Genomic DNA, 19,090 nt, shown 5'->3' on the forward strand with positions numbered 1-19,090 from the left:
CTCTGGGCACTCTGTGGTATTTTATAGCCCAGGCCCCAGAGGTATTTTAGTGTCTACACAGCATACTGCCTACCGGTAGGGAACAGAGAAAAGTCAAGTGCCTTAGCTTTGGAGGATGAGCAGTCGCGTGCTAGGTCATGGCCATGGCTTCACCACCCCACCCGACCCCCATGGGCTTTTCTTCCTCGGCCCTCTGGCTCCCTATGCTTCGAGTCTTAACTAATGACTCAGTGTCCCCTTGTTAACCTTCTGGGGAAAATAAAGAAGATTTGGCTGAGCAAACTATGGGGAGTGAAACCAGAGGCTGGAGTGGGAGGGGCCGGCACCGATTGGGAGAGGGCCCGGACCAGAGCAGGGCCAGGGCAAGGGTGACAAGCTTGAGGATATAGAAGCCTGTCCACCCTGGTATGCCAGCTGACCCCTGCCGTCATTTCCTCTGAAGCCAGAGAACAATGGCTTAAAAAACAAGTGCAGCCGATTCACGCAGCCGCCGCCTGGCCACATACACGCACAACTCCCTGGTGCTGAACCCTGCGCACCCTAACGCTCTTACTAGGGCTCACTGTCCTTCCAGCCACCCGCAGTCAACAGCCCAGAGAGGCCCAAGGAATGAGGACACCACAGAGCGTTGTGAAGCCCTCGCTGCAGGATCCAGGCCGAGCCTGACGTCTGTCCTCTCCACGTGCGCACCGGCTTCCGAGGGAGCGGCCGGCCAGTGGCTGCCGCATGGAACGTCTGCAGAAGGTGAGCGGGTTGCACCCCGGGCCAGGGTGGGGGACCGCTGCTCTCCCAGGTCAGCTCCGGAGTCGCCGGCGCCACCTGGTGGCCACCTCCGCGCAGCACTCCGGGTTTTCCCACCCCACCCCATCCTGAGGCCTAGGGCAAGACCCACTCCCACACCCTCGCACCCACGCGCATGCCCACTCCGCCACCTTCTCGCTCTCTCCAGCAACCTCTTACCTCCCCGGGGAGCGTCAGCTCCTCCAGAGACTCCAGTGTACCCGGCTCTCCCTCCAACATCGTGGTGAGTACTTATGTTGGCCACCTGCACCTCAGCTGGGAGGAGGGAGGGGCGGATCCCCTTTACTCCCACCCCCACCCCCAATTTCTCCACTTCCACATGGAGGGAGGTCCTGTGAACTCTTGCAGGTGGAAAGACCCAGAGATCCCAGCGGAGGCTTCCTGCTGCCTTGGAAAGGGCTGGTCTAGTTCCAAAGAGCCTCAGAGGCAAAGAACTTTTTTTTAGAGACCTTCCAGAGAGAGCTTGATGAGTGAGGCAAGCCTATAGTCACAGCGTTTGGGAAGTGAAAATAATAGGAAGTTCAAGTCCAGATACAGCTACAGAGAGATGTTGGGGCAAGCCTTGACTGTATGAAATGCTGTCTCAAAAATTAAAATAAGCTCTCATTCTAGGTCCCTAGAAGGAACAGAATAGAGCTGTTAACATGAGAATTGACGTCTAGCATGTTTTCCTGATAACCAAGTCCAGCCAGTGAGTCCAGTGCCCTAGTGATGCTATTGGGGAACTCTTCCATTTGGACCATTTCCCTTCAGGCCAAGATGGACAACCAGGTGTTGGGCTACAAAGACCTGGCCGCCATCCCCAAGGACAAGGCCATCCTGGACATTGAGAGACCTGACCTCATGATCTACGAGCCCCATTTTACCTATTCCCTCCTGGAACACGTAGAGCTTCCCAGAAGTCGGGAGGTAGGAAGGGGTCATTTGTGCAGGCTGAGGGGAGTTGGGTGAGCAAGGAGTGGGGATCCTCCCTGAAGTCCTTCTTCGAGGCTGAAACAGACTATGCACAGGAGTAAGCACTTGTTTGGGCAGAGTGAGCAGCAGACTGAAGACTGAGGTGTGGGCCGAAAATAGCAGGAGCAGCTACAGCTGAACAGTAGCAACAAGGAGAGGCCGGAAAGATCAAAATACAGAGAAGGAACTCCGGAAATTCTAACTGAGGGAGTGGTGAAACATTGTAGCCTCAGTTTGCCCTTCTGTCACATAGAAGTGGTGGTTCTTATGCACCTCAGAGGGAATTATATGGGGCAGTGCTTGGTCAGGAGCTTTGTTACCTGTCTTCAAGAAAGGGTCGTGGTCATGGTGGCGCTCACCTTTAATCACAGTATGCAGAGGCAAAGACAGGCAGATCTCTAGGACTGGAAGCCAGCCTGGTCTGCGTGGTGGGTGGTGGGCTCCAGGCCAGGCAAAAGGCTACATAGTGAAACCCTGTTGAGGGAGAGAGAGAGAGAGAGAGAGAGAGAGAGAGAGAGAGAGAGAGAGAGAGAGAGAGAGAGAGAAGAAAGTAAGTAAGTTAAGGCATGAGCTGGTGAGGTAGTTCAGCAGGTAAAATCACTTGGATGCATGTAAGCCCAAGGACTTAAGTGGTATCTCCAGAATCAATGGTAGAAGGAAAGAACTGACCCTTGAAAACTATCCTCTGACCTCCATACATGTGCCTTAGCATGTGAATGCCCACACTCACACAAAGTAAACATTAAAACAATGCAATCTGAGTTTTAGGAAGAGAAAGCAACCATATTGGAGAATAGCTGTCAGACTGGAAAACTTGAGTACCAAGTGACTCAGGAGAGCTGATTCCCCTGGATCTGTTTTGTTGCTTTGGCCCCTCCATTCCTTGTCTTGCTCTGCAGTCAGGTTCATACTTAGTTCGGGACATAAGGCACACTGCCCCCAGATTGGTGTTTCACATGAAAAGACTGGAGAACACTGGGCAGAGAGCAGCAGGGACTCCAGAGGAAGAGGGTTGGCTAGGAAAGTAGTGGAAGCTGGGTAGATGGGGGTGAAATGGTCCCTCTGAGAGTCTAGTGTTTAATCCTTCGTACCTGTGACTCTGATCATTCTCTCTGTTCACAGTGCTCACTGTCACCCAAATCCACATCCCCACCACCTTCTCCAGAGGTCAGTTGACTTTAGTTCTGTTTTGTTTGGGCCCTCAGCTCCCCTCCCCCAACATGCCCAGCCTCAGTCCAGCAAAGTCCAGGGGATGATAGAGTCAGCAAATCCTGGCTGGCTGGTCCCTGGCCAACTCATCTGTCTGCCTGACCCAGGGCCTCTTTTAACCCTTTCTCTCTGGGTAGGCACCCTGAGCAGGCAGATGGAGTCCTTGAATGTGCTTCCTCTGCCATGACATTGACCTGGGGTTGGGATGTGGGGCTGCTGGTGTAGGAGAATGGGAAAGGTGACCTGAGGTAAATCCATGCGTGTACACGGGAGTGGGAAGGGGTATGGCTACCAGCTGTGTACTTCTGCATAGGTGTGGGCGGAGAGCCAGACACTTGGAATCATCTCTCAGGCTTCAACACCAAGGACCACAGGAACCCCCAGGACCAGCCTGCCCCATTTCCACCACCCTGGTATGTTTTGTTGTCAACCTAGCTACCTTCCTTCCTTGGGACTTCAGTTTTCCTTCAGAGCCTCCAGACCTGTTACTCTCAGTCCCTACTCTTTGGGTCTAGATCTAGCTGGACCCTATGTTACGAGGATGCCAGGCACAACTAACAGTGACAGTGGCCTTACTATCTCTTCCTTCTCACCAACCCAGAAAAGTGCAGAAAGTCCCCCGCCTTCATGAGGCATGGTTCAAGCTGTCTTGCTCATGGCCCCATTCTGTTTACCTCCATTTTGTTCCTGGAGCCACCATCCCCTGTCATCATGTCCCCCTTTCTCATCCTCTCTTGTTCTGTCTCTCAGAGACTACCCGCCCGGATTCCAACATCTACAAGAAGCCACCCATCTACAAGCAGAGAGGTGAGGGTTCTCCTGACTGCCTGGGTACTTTTCCTAGCATACACTGGTGGGGCGGTGCTGGGCCCTGTGCTTGAGAGCCAGAGAGGGATGGGCAAACAGCTTCTCCCTGTGAGGCCCCATGCTCTTTCATGTGTCCTGCCCACCGTTACAGCAGAGTTCTCGTGGGTGTGAAGGAAGGTGAGGGAGCAGGAGCTGAGGGTGGGGCCAAGCTGACTGGCTGCTGTTCCGTTAGCAGGGGTGGGTGGTGTGTGGACTGACCCTGGATCTATCTGCAGAATCGGTGGGAGGCAGCCCTCAGAGCAAGCACCTCATCGAGGACCTCATCATTGAGTCATCCAAGTTCCCAGCAGCACAGCCCCCTGATCCCAACCAGCCAGCCAAGATAGAGACTGACTATTGGCCGTGTCCCCCGTCGCTGGCCGTTGTGGGTAGGAAAAACTGGGAAAAGGAGAAGAAAGAGGCCAGGATCCTCATTCACTACTCTTTCTTGGTCCTGTGAACCCAGTTCTAGCCCACCCCATGGCCTATTACTTCTCTCTCTGTCTTTTATACCTTCCTCATTTGACAGTTCATATTTTACCTCCCCCCTGTATCTCTTTGTGTTGCCGTGCACGGCCTGTCCATCATTTCTTCCCCACTTGCTTACAATGATCATCATCATCACCATCACCATCCCCATCATCATCAACATCCCCATCATCATCATCATCATCATCATCATCATCATCATCATCATCATTTGGTTTTTCAAGTCAAGGTTTCCCATGTAATAGCCCTGGCTGTCCCGGAACTCACTTTGTAGACCAGGCTAGCCTCAAACTCAGAAATCACCTGCCTCTGCCCCCAGAGTGCTGAAGTTAAAGGCTTGTCCCACCATGCCTGGTACTCATTATTACTTTTTTAGGTTTTATTTTTATTTTTTTTTTCTTTTCTTTTTTTTCAGAACCCAGGGCCTTGCGCTTGCTAGGCAAGCGCTCTACCACTGAGCTAAATCCCCAACCCCTTTTAGGTTTTATTTTATTTGAACTATATGTACATGTGTACATGTGTGTGTGGGGATATGTGCGTGAAAGTGCAGTGCCCAGGAGGCCCAAGGCAAAGGGTCACTCTGGGGCTGAAGTTACAGGGGGTTGTGAAGCACCCCATGTAGGTTGCAAATGGAACTCAGGTCCTCTGGAAGAACAGTGCTTGGCCTTAACCACTGAGCCATCTCTCCAGCTCCCATTTACTCAGTCACTTAACAGACATCTCTCAAGCTTCCGCTGTAGCCAGACCCTGTGGTAGGAGATTTGGAAAAGAGAGAAATAAATGAGAAGTGTCTTGGCCTTAGGGAATTTAAATATGTTTCTTATCCAGTTTGTTTATTTTTACTGTCTTATTATTAATGTTACTTGCATTGTTACACTTATTATAACTGTCCTGGGCCTTCTACACGTTAATCACATATCTAGCACTAAGTCACATGCCTTCTCGGCTCTGTACTCTGTTGTGTTTGTTTGTTTGTTTGTTTGTTTGTTTGTTTAAGATTTAAATTTTTTATGTATATTGATATTCTGCCTCTATGTTTCTGTGAGGGTGCCAGATCCTCTGGAATTGAACTTACAGTTGTGAGCTGTCATATGGTTGCTGGGAATTGAACTCAGGACCTCTGGAAGAACAATTATTGCTCTTAACTGCTGAGCCATCTCTCCAGCCTCCTACTTTTTGTTTGTTTTTTTTGTAATCTTAAAAAAAGATTTCTTTCTTTCTTTCTTTTTTCTTTTTTCTTTTTTTCGGAGCTGGGGGCCGAAGCCAGGGCCTTGCGTTTGCTAGGCAAGCGCTCTACCACTGAGCTAAATCCCCAACCCCAAAAGATTTATTTCTAATTTATGTGTATGAGTGTTTTCCTGTGTGTCTGTGTCTGTGTGTGTCTGTGTATGTATGTATGTATGTATGTATGTATGTATGTATGTATGTATCTAATGCTCAGGGAGGCCAAAAAAGGGCGTCAGCTCCCCTAGAACTAGAGTTAGAGACAGTTGTGAGCTGCTGTGTGGGTGCTGGGAACTGAACCCAGGTTCTCTGCAAGAGCAGCCAATGCTATTAAATGATGAGGCATCTCTCCAGCCCAGTACTTTTTGTCTGTCTGTCTGTCTGTCTGTTTTTAAAGAATTTGTAGTTCTCAGCATAGCAGCACATAACAGTACCCCCGCTAGGTGGGAGCCTGAGGCAGAGCTGCTGCTGAGCTCAGGAGTTCAAGGCTAGCATGGGCAACATTGCAAGACCCTGCCTCAGTTTTTGTAACTTCCGTTTCTTTTGTGTTGTTTTGTTTTGGGTTTGCAAGACAGGTTCTCTGTGTAGCCCGGGATCTGGAGACCAAGGCCCCTCATTTCCCAAATCCCCTATCACAGGGTCTGGCTATAGCAGAAGCTTGAGAGATGTCTGTTAAGTGACTGAGTAATGAACGGGAGCTGGAGAGATGGCTCAGTGGTTAAGATGGTGCACTGTTCTTTGATTAAGTACAAAATAAAAAGGGTTTAACCAGGTAGAGGTGCACTTAGGAGGAAGAGGCCACAGATCTCTGAATTTGAGGCTAGCCTGGTCTACAGAGTGAGTTCCAGGACAGCCAGGGCTACACAGAGAAACCCTGTCTCTGAGAGAGGGGGGGGGGTGAAGGGAGGGAGAGAGGGAGGGAGGAGGAGACTGTAGTGTTCTCTTCACAGTCCAGCCCTGATCCACAATGGAGAAGCCAGTAGCTGAGTGGCCACATTGACTCTGGGGCCTCTATCTCCTAGAGACAGAATGGAGGAAGCGGAAGGCATCTCGAAAGGGGGCAGAGGAAGAGGAGGAGGAGGAAGATGATGACTCTGAAGAGGAGATTAAGGCCATCAGGGAGCGGCAGAAAGAGGAACTCAGTAAGGTAGTGTTGTTGTAAAAATATAAAAAATAAAATGCTGTCTTTTATCCCCACTAGGTCTGGCACTGCAGTGCCCCAAGATATCTGCCAGATATCTTGCCAGAAACACACATCCCAACTCCATGTCAGCCCAGTGTCTTCTAGCTGCTGCACACTCTCTTCCACTTAAATCTGCACATGACACAATAACCTTTGATCCAATTGATAAGATATAATTGCCCACCTAAACATACAAAGTCCAGTACACATCCATCCCTTAAGAACATGCATAACAACCCATAAAGGTACAGCATGGAATCTTTTTTTTTTTTTTTTTTTTTAGCAACTTTTAAGTTCTTTTTTTTTTTTGAGCTGGGGACGAACCCAGGGCCTTGCAGTTTGCTAGGCAAGCGCTCTACCACTGAGCTAAATCCCCAACCCCCCCACAGCATGGAATCTTAACGTCAGCTGCCATGTTCTCTCCGCAGCTACTCTCCCAGTCGCCCCGTTTCTTCCTCCTTTCCGTTCCAGTCTCCTCCCCTTCCCTCAAACTTTTCTCCCGCCCATCCTTCCTTCTCGTCTAATGACAGGCCTCATTCTATCTTGTACCTGCCTACCTGTGACATCATCCCACATTGTAGCACCTTGCCCCTCTCTACCCTCACCACCCTCATACCATCTAAGTGAAAAACACTCTGGCCCCATAGCCAGACTCAAAGACTAGTGGCATAGAAATGGCTACATTTGAACCAGGATTCCTGGGCTTTGGGCTGCTTTTGGAACAGTGCTCCTGGACATTCAGATCCAAAGCACAGGAAAAAGAGTGCACCAGCACCAGGTTCAGCAGGCTGATCCAGAGGTTGTCAAGAGAGGCTCTTGCCCTGGTGACCCAGAGTAGAGAAGCGTCTGTGGAAGGGTACCACTGAGCATCTTCAGCAAAACCTAATGCGTTTGAGTGTCCAGTGAAATCACTGGGCTCCAGGAGTGGACTAGTCACCAGGGAAAGCCATCCCTAATCCTCCAGGATTGAACCCCAAATTTGCACTTTTCAGAGATGGGAAGCTGTTGTCTTAGATTTGGCACCATTCTCTTCCACCCCCAAACAGGTTACTTCCAACTTGGGAAAGATGATCTTGAAAGAAGAGATGGAAAAGTCATTGCCCATCCGGAGAAAACACGCCTCTCTGCCTGACCGGACACCTTCCATACCTGTGAGTGCTGTGAGTAGGCTCGGGTCATCTGGCCAGGGTGTGGGGTGTGTGTGTGTGTGTGTGTGTGTGTGTGTGTGTGTGTGTGTGTGTGTGTGTGTGTGTCATTGAACCATTATATTTTAGTCTATACTGAATCTTTAAGATTCAGTCTGGGTGTGAGGCCCACATGTGTACTCCTTTAGGGCAAGAATATGGGCTGACAGCCAGAACAGATAGAGATCAGGGTGAGAGCCCTGACTTCACTTAATGGACACTTACTAAGGGACATTAGGAGTGAAAAATACAGCCATTTCTTCCAGCCAGGGGGAAAGTGACATGTAAATCTACCTGGCTTTTGGAGCAGTGTGGGAGGTGAGGGGACAGAATATCAGTGAGTACTTTGGGGTTGGGGATTTAGCTCAGTGGTAGAGCGCTTGTCTAGGAAGCGCAAGGCCCTGGGTTCGGTCCCCAGCTCCGGGGGGGGAAAAAAAAAATCAGTGAGTACTTTGAAAGGCCAGTGAGAAGGCCTGGTAGGCTCCCCTAAGTATTTTTTTTTTAAATAATTTATTTATTTCATGTGCATTGGTGTTTTGCCTGCATGTGTCAGTATGAGCGTGTCAGATCCCCGGGAGTTACAGACAATTGTGAGCTACCAGTGGGTGCTGGGAATTGAACCAGGTCCTCTAGAACAACAGCCAATGAATTTAATCAGTGAGCCACCTCTCCAGCCTCCCCTAAGTTTAGAAGAGGCAAACAAATGGTGCAGAAGGTCCTTGCAAATGTCAGAAACAGCATAGTAGCAGAGGCTGGGAGCTTGAACCAGTGTGGCAGCTCAGAGAGCATGGGCACTGAGAAGCATGCAGTGAGGCAGAGAAGTGGGTGAAGGGGCCTTGAGTTCTGGGCCTTTGAGCAACCCCAACTAGCCTGGACTTCTCTAGAGCCTGGTAACTGGAGATAGAGGGACAGAGCTAAGCACACCCAGAGAGAGGCATGAGAACTCTTAAAATCTGACCTTGGAAGCCATGACACATCACTGTTTTTGCATTCTATTGGTCAAAGCAAGACACCCAAGCTGGGACAGTGGCACAAGTCTAATACCAGAACCAGGAGTTTAGCCTGGGCTGGGGGGTGGGGGGAAGACCCTGTTTTAGTCATTGTTGTGTTGCTGTGAAAGACACCATGAGCAAAGTGACTGATAAAAGAAAGCATTTAATTGGGGCTTGCTTACATTTTCAGAGGCTTAGTCCATTATCACCATAGCAGGGAACATGGCGGCCCTCATGACACTTGGAGTAGTGACCGAGAGCTACATCCTGATTCAAAGGCAGAGAAAGAGAAAGCCTAGGCCTGGCATGGGCTTTTGAAACCTCAAAGCCAGTGACATACTTCCTCCAACAAGGCCACACCTCCTAATCCTTCTAATCCTTTCAACAGAGCCACTCTCTGGTGACTAAGCATTCAAATACATGGGGCCTGTGAGGAGATGATTCTTATTAAAATACCACAGACCCTATCTCTAAAACAACAATAACAAAAATGTAGGTTTACTAGAAATGAAACTAGAATCCCAGATTCAAGGAACTGCAAGGTTTCATTGCAAAAAGGAAGCAAGATATGGAAAGAGTTACAGGTCTTCTCTGGAAACAATCTTCCAAACTGGATTGTAGCTGGACATATTAGTCAGGCTTCTACCTCTGTATGGAAATACCTGGCCAGGCCTGTGGACCAGGCCTGTAATCTGAGCTGCTCGGAAGACTGAAGCAAAAGAATTGAACATTTAAGGCATCTGAGCATAGTGGTGCATACATTTAATCCCAGTAATTGTAGGCAGAGGCAGGTGGATCTCTGTGAGTTCAAGACCAGCCTGTCCTACATAGAGAGCTCCAGGACAGCCAGGGCTACATAGAGATCCTGTCTCGAAAACAAAAGAAAGAAAGGGAGGGAAGGAGAGAGGGAGGAAAGGAGGGAGAGAGGGAGGGAAGGAGGAAGGAGAAAGAAAGAAAGAAAGAAAGAAAGAAAGAAAGAAAGAAAGAAAGAAAGAAAGGAAGGAAGGAAGGAAGGAAGGAAGAAAGGAAGTTAGTTAGTTATTAAGGTCTACCAAGGCTCAGAGTGAGTTTGAGTCTAGCCTACAACTTAGTAGACCCTGTTTCAAAATACAAACCTTTTAGAGCAGGGCTGGAGAGATGGTTCAGCAGTTAAGAGCACTGGCTCCTCTTCCAGAGGACCCAAGTTCAATTCCCAGCAACCAAATGTCAGCTCACATAGGGTTTGCCCTTAGCCCTGAGACAATTCCTCCTGAATAACAGGCAGAACACTAATGCACATATAATAAAAGGAAATAAGCCATTTAAACAAACAAACAAACAAACAAAACTATCAGCACCTGATTTGGTGGTGTACACCATTAACCATGAATTCTGGTGCTTTGAAGCAGACAAAGGCAGATCTTTGTGAGTTCAAAGCCACAATGACCTAGTAGGGAGTTCCAAGTCATCTCGAGTGACATAATGAGACCCTGTTAAAAAATTATTTGTTTTATTTATGGGTGTTTTGTCTGCATGTATGTCTGTGCACTGCACGAATGCACAGAGGCTAGAATAGGGTATAAGATTTCCCTAGGACTACATAATTGTGAGCTGCAGTGTGGGTGCTGGGAACTGAATTGGGGGTCTCCAGAAGAGCAGCCGTCTCTCTAGTTCCAAGTTCCTACCTTTTAAAAAGGTTTTAGTGGATGCATGCGTGTGTGCATGCATGTGTGTGTGTCTGTGTGTGTCAGTGTGTGTTTATGTGTATACTATATGTATGTTGCAGGTAGATATCAGAGAAAAACTTTGTAGAGTCAGTTCTATTTTTTTCTACTTCTATGTAAAGGATCAAATTTGCATTGTCAGGGTTTCAAGGCCTTTGCCTTTACCCCTTGAGCCATCTCTCTGGCCCTGCTCCTACCTTCTTAACTCCGCATAATTTTTGAAGATTTGCAATATGCTGAAACCTTATCCTAACAATAATACATATTTTTGGGTTCAGAGAAGATGGGATAGGTCTGAGAATTGCTCAGATCAAATCCACTGAAGTGAATCCTATGAGCTGTTAGAAGGGCGGATAAGGGAGAGGTGTCGGGGCTTTATCCATGTAGAGCAAATGGTTGGGAACCGAGTTTGGCAAGCCAGAGTTAGAGGGCCTGCAGCTAATATGTGTAGGAAATGGGAAAAGAAAGTAAGGTTATCCACGGAGAAAGGAAAGGGAAACTGGGTAACTAGGCCTGCAGAACATGAGTGCCTTAGCTGGCATGCTCAATAATGAGCCATGTATTCAAGGGCTACAAGGTGACACCCGGTTCTTTAGAAAAGGAAAATCTGGGGCTGGAAAGGTGGCTCAATGGTTAAGAGCACTAACTGCTCTCCCAGAGGTCCTGAGTTCAATTCCCAAAAATCACACGGTTGCTCACGACCATCTATGATGGGGTCTGAAGCCTTCTTCTGATGTGTCTGAAGACAGCTACAGTATACTCATATAAATAAGAAAAGGAAAATCTACACTGAGGAGCAGGGCAGGAAATGAAGCCCTGTGTTTTGGAGGCAGCTCCATCACTGAGGGAAGGACCAGGGCACCTGAGCCAGAGGCTAGACTGCTTGGTGGGAATATTGCAAGGTCTTTGCTTTGTGATGTTAAGTAAGAGAGAAAGTATGGGCTGGTCTGTTGCTAGTGTTTGGTAAGGAAGGTGCTGAGGGACTGCAGTGCCAGGCAACAGTCTCCAGGGCATAGCTCTTTGGAAGGGTGTAGAAGACTGGAATAAGGGAGACACAGTATGTCTGGGAATTTATTTGCTGTTTTGTTTTGTTTTGCTTGGTAGGAGGCTGTTGTTTTTGTTTGTTTGATTGGTTAGAGGTATGCCTCCAAACCCCTGCCTGCAAAATACTGGGATTAAAGGCATGCACCACTGTGTCCCTGTGCTTTAAACGTTCAATCTTAGGTAACTGACGCTAGCCTCAAACTCGTATTTTGCTGAGGATGGCCTTGAACTCTCTGTCCTCCTGCCTTTGCCTCTCAAGTGTAATTATAGGCATTTGCTGGCGCATCCAGAACTGAAGGACCAGTAAAGTAACCATGGCTAGGATGCACGAAGAATGCCCAGGACTCAGGTTTGGGGTGGGTGGGAAGATTTGCCAAGGACATTTTAAAGAATATAAAGTCTGTAGTTGAGGCCTGGAGAACGGGAGTAATACAAACCATCCCAAGGGGTGGATACAGTCTCAGTGTTCCAGATTCTTCTATTCAGCTAAAGAAACAAGCTCTGTGACTTCCCTTTGGCTTTGTAAAGTTAAATAGTCAAGTGCCCCCCTTACCATCACTCCCGCACAAGACCCTGGATATATATGTCCTGTGTCGGGTGGTTCCTGACAGATCTAATCAGGCTTAACTGTTTAGAGTCATGACATTACACTTTCAAACACAAACATTCTGCCCTAGTTAAAGTTTCTATTGCGGTGGCAAAACACCATGATGAAAAGCAACTTGGGAAGGAAAGGGTTTATTTTGTCTTACAGCTTGTAAGACATCATCCAGGGAGGGCAGGGCAGGAACCTGGACAGAGGAACTGATGCAGAGGCCATGGAGGAGTGCTCTTACTGCTTGCTTCTCCTGGCTTGCCTGGTTTGTGTTCTTATATGATCCATGACCGCCTGCATAGGGGTAGCACCACCCACAGTGGGCTGAGCCCTCCCACATCAATCACCAGTCAAGAACCTGCCCCACAGGCTAACCCACAGGCTAGTCTGTTGACGGCATTTTCCCAATTGAGGTGCCCCTCTCCCAGGTGACTCTAGGTAGTGTCAAGGTGACATAAAAACAGCCAGCACGCATTCTGAGAGTGATTTGGAGTGAACATTTTTTTTATATGTACTTGATGTATTGTCCATCAAAATATCCAAATGGTTCCTTACCATTACAACTTCATGATGTGCTTCAGCAGTGAATGGTGACTATGAGAACCAGTGACTTAGGGTTGGGGATTTAGCTCAGTGGTAGAGCACTTGCCTAGCAAGCGCAAGGCCCTGGGTTTGGTCCCCAGCTCCAGAGGAAAAAAAAAGAAAAAGAAAAAGAAAAGAAAAGAAGAGAACCAGTGACTTTCTTTCATGCTCCCTACCCTTCATCCCCTTAGTGGGTTCTGGGAATCTGAACTCAGGTTCTTTTGTTCTTACAGCAAGCAACTAACCCTGAGCCAATCCCCAACCCTGAGAGCTGCTCATTTCCTGTGCAAGTGTATCATCCCTTATCCAAAATGCTTAGGATTTGAGGTTTCATTTCCTGAATTTTAGGATATTTGAGTAAACTTTACCAAATTGGAGACGCCCTAATCCTAAAATGAAAAATCTGAAGCCAACACTTCCAAATCCAAAACTGAGAACCATACCAACAAGACTGAAGAACGTTGGAATCCAGAGGAGACTGGATTTCAGATTTTGAACTTTCAGTTTAGAGATGCTAAACTTATTTGAGAATAAGCGCTGAGTTCCCCAGACCTATTGTGTTCTCGGGCACTGAACTTCCAGTAGACTTTAGAGGACTGATGCTTAAGGTGTTGAACCTACCTACACTGGACATTTAACAAAACGCCCGTCAAGCAGCTGCAATAGGATGTCAGCCATTTCTACTAATTACAGACAAAGGAGTTCTCGGGCTTGCCCACACTAAGAATGGTAGCTTCTATCTGTGTGTGGTGGTAAATACCTTTAATCCCAGCACTCAGGAGGCTGAGGAGACAGGAAGGTCTTTGTGAGTTTGAGGCCAACCTGATCTATAAAGTGAGTTCCCTGACAGCTAGGGTTACACAGAGAAACCCTGTCTCAAATAAACAAACAAACAAATAAAAAGGAATGTTAGTTTTTGGATGCAGTCTGAGGCAGGTAGACCTTGAGTTCAAGGCCAACTATGGCTACATACACCCCTGGATTTAAAAACAAACAAAGAACCTTGTTGCAACTAATCTCTGTAATTATAACTCCTAGTGTTAAAAAATTTAGTGATTTACAAAAGGCACAAGTTACAAATGATCTCTGGTAATGCAAACAGGAAGTGTGTGTGTGTGTGTGTGTGTGTGTGTGTGTGTGTGTGTGTGTGTGTGTGTCGTGTAGACCAACAACTATACAGGTGTGTTCATATGTGGAGGCCAGGAGAGGACACTGGGTGTCCTGAACTGTTGCTGTCTGCCTTACCTGAAGTGGAAGCTGGCCTGACAGTGATCCTCCTGTCTCAGCCCCACATAGTGCTATGGCTACAGGTACACACAGCTGTGCTCTGTGTGCTAGGCTCCAAACTCAGGTCTTTAGACTAGCAGAGCAAGTCCTCTTCCCCACCGAGGCAGCTACATAGCCTCAAATGGGAAATATCCTGACTGCATTCACTGTTCTAAGATGATACTGTGTCAGAACTGTGCTGTCAAAAGGCCAGAAGTTGACTGCTGTTGATGCCACTGTCATACCTTCAAGATTTCACTTAGAGCTGTCATGTGATTATCTAGAACTTACTTCACACTTCACGGTGGCTGAAGTGAAATGAGCCTCAACGTCACCTGGGGTTCACACTAGGCTTTTGACTCACTTCTAGTGAGAGAGGAAGGAAGCCATGGCCTCAGCAAAAGCCACAGCATATTCACTGTGGAAGCCTTGCTGGGTTCTGGCCAGGAAAAGCTGTAGCGGCAGCCCTCTTAGGAAGGACTGTCAGGGTCAAGGGACTAACGCTGGGCCCTCTTGTCTCTTTCAGCCTTGCATTCGGGAACATCTAAGTCCTCGTCCCTTCCTTCCTATGGCAGGACCACCCTGAGTCGGGTAAGGCCTTCCCACCAAGCAGGGGCTGCTTGGGAGAGGCGTTTGCAGTGGCCATGCACTTGGAGGTCTTGGGTGATGGGGAAGCCCTCAGAGGAAAGGAGGCTGACTGTTGAAGACTGTCCTCAGCTTCCTCTGATTACTTTGTATCATTTCCTAGCTACAGTCCACAGAATTCAGCCCATCCGGAAGTGAGGCTGGGAGCCCAGGTGAGCACTGGGGCTCACACGTTTCTGGGATGGGGGCCACCACAGAGTTTATAGACAGCTTCTGTCCGGTGTGGACAGTGGTTTGTTTAAGATAAGGTGAAGGTGCAGCTTCTGAATTTCTAAACTGTGGCTCTTATCTCCTTAGGCCTGCAGGTGAGTGCCCCCTGGAGGGGAGCAGGAGAAGCTCAGGAAACCAGAGCCAGGCATGGGTACTGGTGGGGGTGGGGGATTCGGGCCGACAAATTGCTTGGTGAAGACTGAAGACTCACGCCTAGGGTAAGGTTGAGAAGGTCCCCCTGACCCACTCTGGCTCACTGCGGCTTTGGTCTCCCCAGAACGGAGAGGGCCAGAGGGGGAGGATGGATCGGGGGAACTCCCTGCCCTGTGTGCTGGAGCAGAAGGTGAGGGCAGGGGACCTGACCACCACAATGGGGTGGGCTTCAGGGGGGTGGTGAAGTCCGCCAAGCTGAATGCGCGCAGGGTGCTCCTGGAGATGACGGGGTCGGGGTGGGGGGGTGGCGGGCAGCAGGGAAGAAGCCGAGGGAGATGAATGGCAAGATGGCATGAATCCCAGTGGCCTCTGCAGGGGGATCAAGGGAGTCAAGAGGGTTATGAGGACAGGGGACTAGGAGCCTAAGAGGGCTCTGTCTGCCTCTCCAGATCTATCCCTATGAGATGCTGGTGGTGACCAACAAGGGGAGAACTAAGCTGCCTCCCGGTGTGGACCGCATGAGGCTTGAGGTATGTAAAAAAAAAAAAGAAGCTTGGCATGGGGGAGGGGCCACCCAGTGGCACTGCCTTTGATTTTGAGGCTGTAGAGGCTACCTCCTTAGTCACTCAGTTGCCCATGTCCCCACAGAGGCATTTGTCAGCAGAGGACTTCTCTAGGGTCTTCGCCATGTCTCCTGAGGAGTTTGGCAAGCTGGCCCTGTGGAAGCGGAACGAACTCAAGAAGAAAGCTTCCCTCTTCTGACATCCCTGCCAGCTCCTCGCCCTGTCCCCGTGACAGTACCTTCCTTCTGCTGCTTGAGGCCCTGAAGCTGGGGCTGTGAGACCCCACAGTGACTCCTCTTCCTCTGCTGGCTGGGAGCAGCAGGAGGCTGGGCCTAAGTGTCGGCTCCATTCCTCAGGGAGAGAGCCAAGAAGTGCACAGTCCCAGAGTCATGAGGCATGGACTTCCTTCCCCACGATGGGCCAGGGGGCCTTACCTTTTCCCTGGGCTCCACTGCCTCGCCAAACCCAGCCCAGACTCCAGCACACAGTCAATGTTTGCACCCATTCCCTGTCTGTCACCCCACATGAGGGTCCCCAGGAGACAGTGAGGAGAAATGAAGGGAGCTTAGTGGAGAGGTCTGTCTGCTATCCTGTACAGGGGGGGCGGCAGCTCTGGGACCCTGTGCCTGTCTACCCAAAGGCTCCAGCCAGTTGCACTCCTGCCAGCTTCCTGCACTCAGGCCCGATGCTTCTCTAACCGGCAGAAGCAGGCTCTACCTGGGCCTCCAGGTGGGAGGTCATCCTCCCTCTAGCTTATATGTCCTGTTCTTTGCAACCCCTAAGCTTCAAACGTCTTGCTCGAGACCCAGGGCTTATTCAAAGCTCTGGCTAAGAGCAGAGACGCTATTCACACGACGCCTCACCACCACCAGCCTCCAGGCAAAACCAGATAGACTGCACCCTTCTATCACCTGTCCAGGGACCACAGAGCCCAGGCCTCAGCCTCCCTTACATAGGACTAAGAGGCCTAGCTTGGGGCATCTCTGAGAGTTCAGGCTCCCAGGTCCCTCCTCCGTTTGCTGTGCATCTCCTACTGTGCTCTCTACAGAATGTAATTTATTGGGGCACCCTCTGCTGCTTCCTTTCCCCCGACTCCTTGCCCTACCTAATTGCACTTCCGGTCCTGTCTGTCCACATATGTACATGTATATAATTATACATATATATATATATCTATTTTGCCCAGATCTGGGTTTCGTTTTTACCCAGACCCCGGCACTCCCTGTCCACTGTGTGTGTGATCATGCTGGGAGGGGTAACTGCTTGGAATTAAAAGGTTGCACTGGGTCCCTAAATCTATTGTTTCCATCCATGCCTATGCATTATCTCTTTGGAAAACTTTTAATTTTGAGACAGACTCTCACTCAGTTGCCTAGGCTGGACCTGATCTCTCACTCTTTAGCCCAGGAAGTTTCCATCTTCTTGGTTCAGTATCAAGTAGCTGGGAGAATAGACTTAGGCCAGCAGCCCGAACTGTGTATTCATTTATTCTGTTTTGTTGTTTTGTTTGAAATAAGGTTTCCCATAGCAAAGGCTGGCCTTGAACTCCTGATCTAGCGTTTGCCTTCCAAGTGCTGAGATCACAGGCATATACCACACATTTGTGGGTTTTATTTGTCTCATGTAGCTCACACTGGCCTCGAACTTGTATCTGAGGTTGAACTTCCCATCTCTCTCGCCTCTGCCTCATAAGTTCTGGAATGCACCAATAGCTATGGTTTAGTCAGTGCTGGGGATCGAACCCAGGGTTTCTTGCTTGCTAGGTGTGTGCTCTACCAACTGAGCAACACCGATAACCAATAACCCATGTTTGTTTCTTTATAAGCCACCAACCCGAGTCACAGGGATAGGGACAGGTGACATCAGGTTGAGAAAGCCTTGGGAAAGGTTTTATGGGAGCTAGAGGGGAGGGGGCTTAGAGACAATACTCATAGTGATTTTCCTTTCTCTAGAACACAGGAACGAGGGCTGGCCTAGATAGAGTGCTACTTGCCACTTTTCCAGGGGCTCTGTGAGACAGAAACCTGTGTTTCAGTTAGAGGGAACTTGAGAGGGAGCCTCAGAGGATTATCTCAAATATATTGGCCTCCCTAGGACCCAAGGTGCTTATGCAGCAGGGAAGCTAAATAGAAAATGTTACCAGTAGGTGGTCAGCTGACTGCTAAGCACCAAGCAGAGGAAGCAGGAATGGAGACCTAGTGAAGAACAAGAGGGTCAAGCGAAGCCAGGGAAGGTGTCGGTGACTCTGACTGCCTCGGTGAAGCCTTCCACTTGCAGCTGTGTGCCTGAGTGCACAGTTTGATTGGAAGATCAAAAAGAAGACCGGGGATGTGCTTGCATGTGGGAAGAGGCCCAGTTGGCCAAAAAGCAAATAGATCAGAACCATTCAAAATGAAACAATGATTTTATTGCTATGCAAATGGAGTTTACAGCTGAAGATTGACTTGAACCACCTCCTGCCTTCACTTCCTGCGTGTTGAGATGACAGGTGTACATCATGCCTGCTTTACTTGGTGCTGGAGAGCCAACCCAGGCTGTGAGTGTGCCAAGTAGGCATTCTGCCTAAAAGACCTACACTCCCACCCCTGAACAAGGATTCTAAGTCGACTCATGTTTACAGTGTTATCCGTGAAACAAGCCCATGAGGCCAATAGGACAGATTGTTTGACTCCTTCCAAAAAAAGGAGAGAACGTTTTACCTGAAACCCAACAATGAGTAGATGATGTATGGGGGCAGGGAGCAGTCTCCTCTTTCATTTTTGGGGGAGGGCATTTAGGGGAGTGGTCACTGCTGGGAATCAAAGCCAGGGTCTTGGGCATGCTAGGCAATCACTCTACTACAGAGCTACATCACTAGCTATTTGCCCAGAGGAAGCAGGGCTGGGCTCCTCGTGTGCTGTCAGACATCATGGACTATGTAGTTCTACTTAGAACTCATAGTCGCTGCAGAAAATGGTAACTTTACTGGTTACCAACGGAAGCAACATATGACCAGATTGACTGGAAATGTTTGTGGCAGGGTGAATTTTGACATAAGTCCTAAAGGATTTGTAACTCCTGAGAATTTAGGATCCTTCAAAGTGAGGCTCTTGACCCCTCAAGCAAAGCCTTAGAGAGAGCCCTTCCTGCTTCCTTCTCACGGACACAAAGATGTAAAACCTGGGCAACTTTATTTCAGTGGTTACCAAAGCTTTTGTTTTGGTTCTTTGTACTAAACACCTTACCATTTAGAATCAGGAGCTGAGGGATTAGAGTGCAGCACAGAGTGCTTGCTTAGCATGCATGAGCTCTGGGCGCTCGTTAGCAGTGGACTTACCAGACATATGCCAAATCCCAACACTAAGGAAAGGAGGATTGGGAGTTCAAGGTAGACCTCAGCTACACAGTAAGTTTGAGTCTACCCTGGTCCACATGAGGTACTGTCTTGAAAAAAGAAAACAGGAGTTG

The 19,090-nt window shown here is 48.9% G+C and overlaps 1 protein-coding gene across 2 annotated transcripts; it reads left to right on the forward strand.

The window, feature by feature from the left end:
* The first annotated feature begins 553 nt into the window (after positions 1-553).
* Dmtn (dematin actin binding protein) lies at positions 554-16,938 on the forward strand. 2 transcript variants are annotated; one of them, XM_032917542.1, is made up of 15 exons: positions 554-744; positions 950-1,024; positions 1,555-1,710; positions 2,878-2,922; positions 3,278-3,377; positions 3,715-3,771; positions 4,047-4,199; positions 6,546-6,670; positions 7,753-7,861; positions 14,599-14,663; positions 14,821-14,869; positions 15,015-15,022; positions 15,205-15,270; positions 15,530-15,610; positions 15,729-16,938. In XM_032917542.1, the coding sequence occupies exons 1-15, from the start codon at positions 727-729 to the stop codon at positions 15,840-15,842; spliced, it is 1,221 nt and encodes a 406-aa protein (XP_032773433.1). In that variant the 5' UTR covers positions 554-726; the 3' UTR covers positions 15,843-16,938. The 2 variants fall into 2 exon arrangements, with proteins under 2 accessions (XP_032773433.1, XP_032773434.1); XM_032917543.1 differs by lacking the exon at positions 950-1,024.
* Positions 16,939-19,090: the final 2,152 nt, after the last annotated feature.

Source organism: Rattus rattus, chromosome 12, assembly GCF_011064425.1.
Source record: "Rattus rattus isolate New Zealand chromosome 12, Rrattus_CSIRO_v1, whole genome shotgun sequence".
Lineage (NCBI taxonomy): Eukaryota > Metazoa > Chordata > Mammalia > Rodentia > Muridae > Rattus > Rattus rattus.

Coding starts and splice junctions, on each gene's coding strand:
- Dmtn (XM_032917542.1), top strand. Junction 2,923..3,277: donor CCCCACCACCTTCTCCAGAG/GTCAGTTGACTT, acceptor ACTTCTGCATAG/GTGTGGGCGGAGAGCCAGAC. Junction 3,378..3,714: donor GCCCCATTTCCACCACCCTG/GTATGTTTTGTT, acceptor TCTGTCTCTCAG/AGACTACCCGCCCGGATTCC.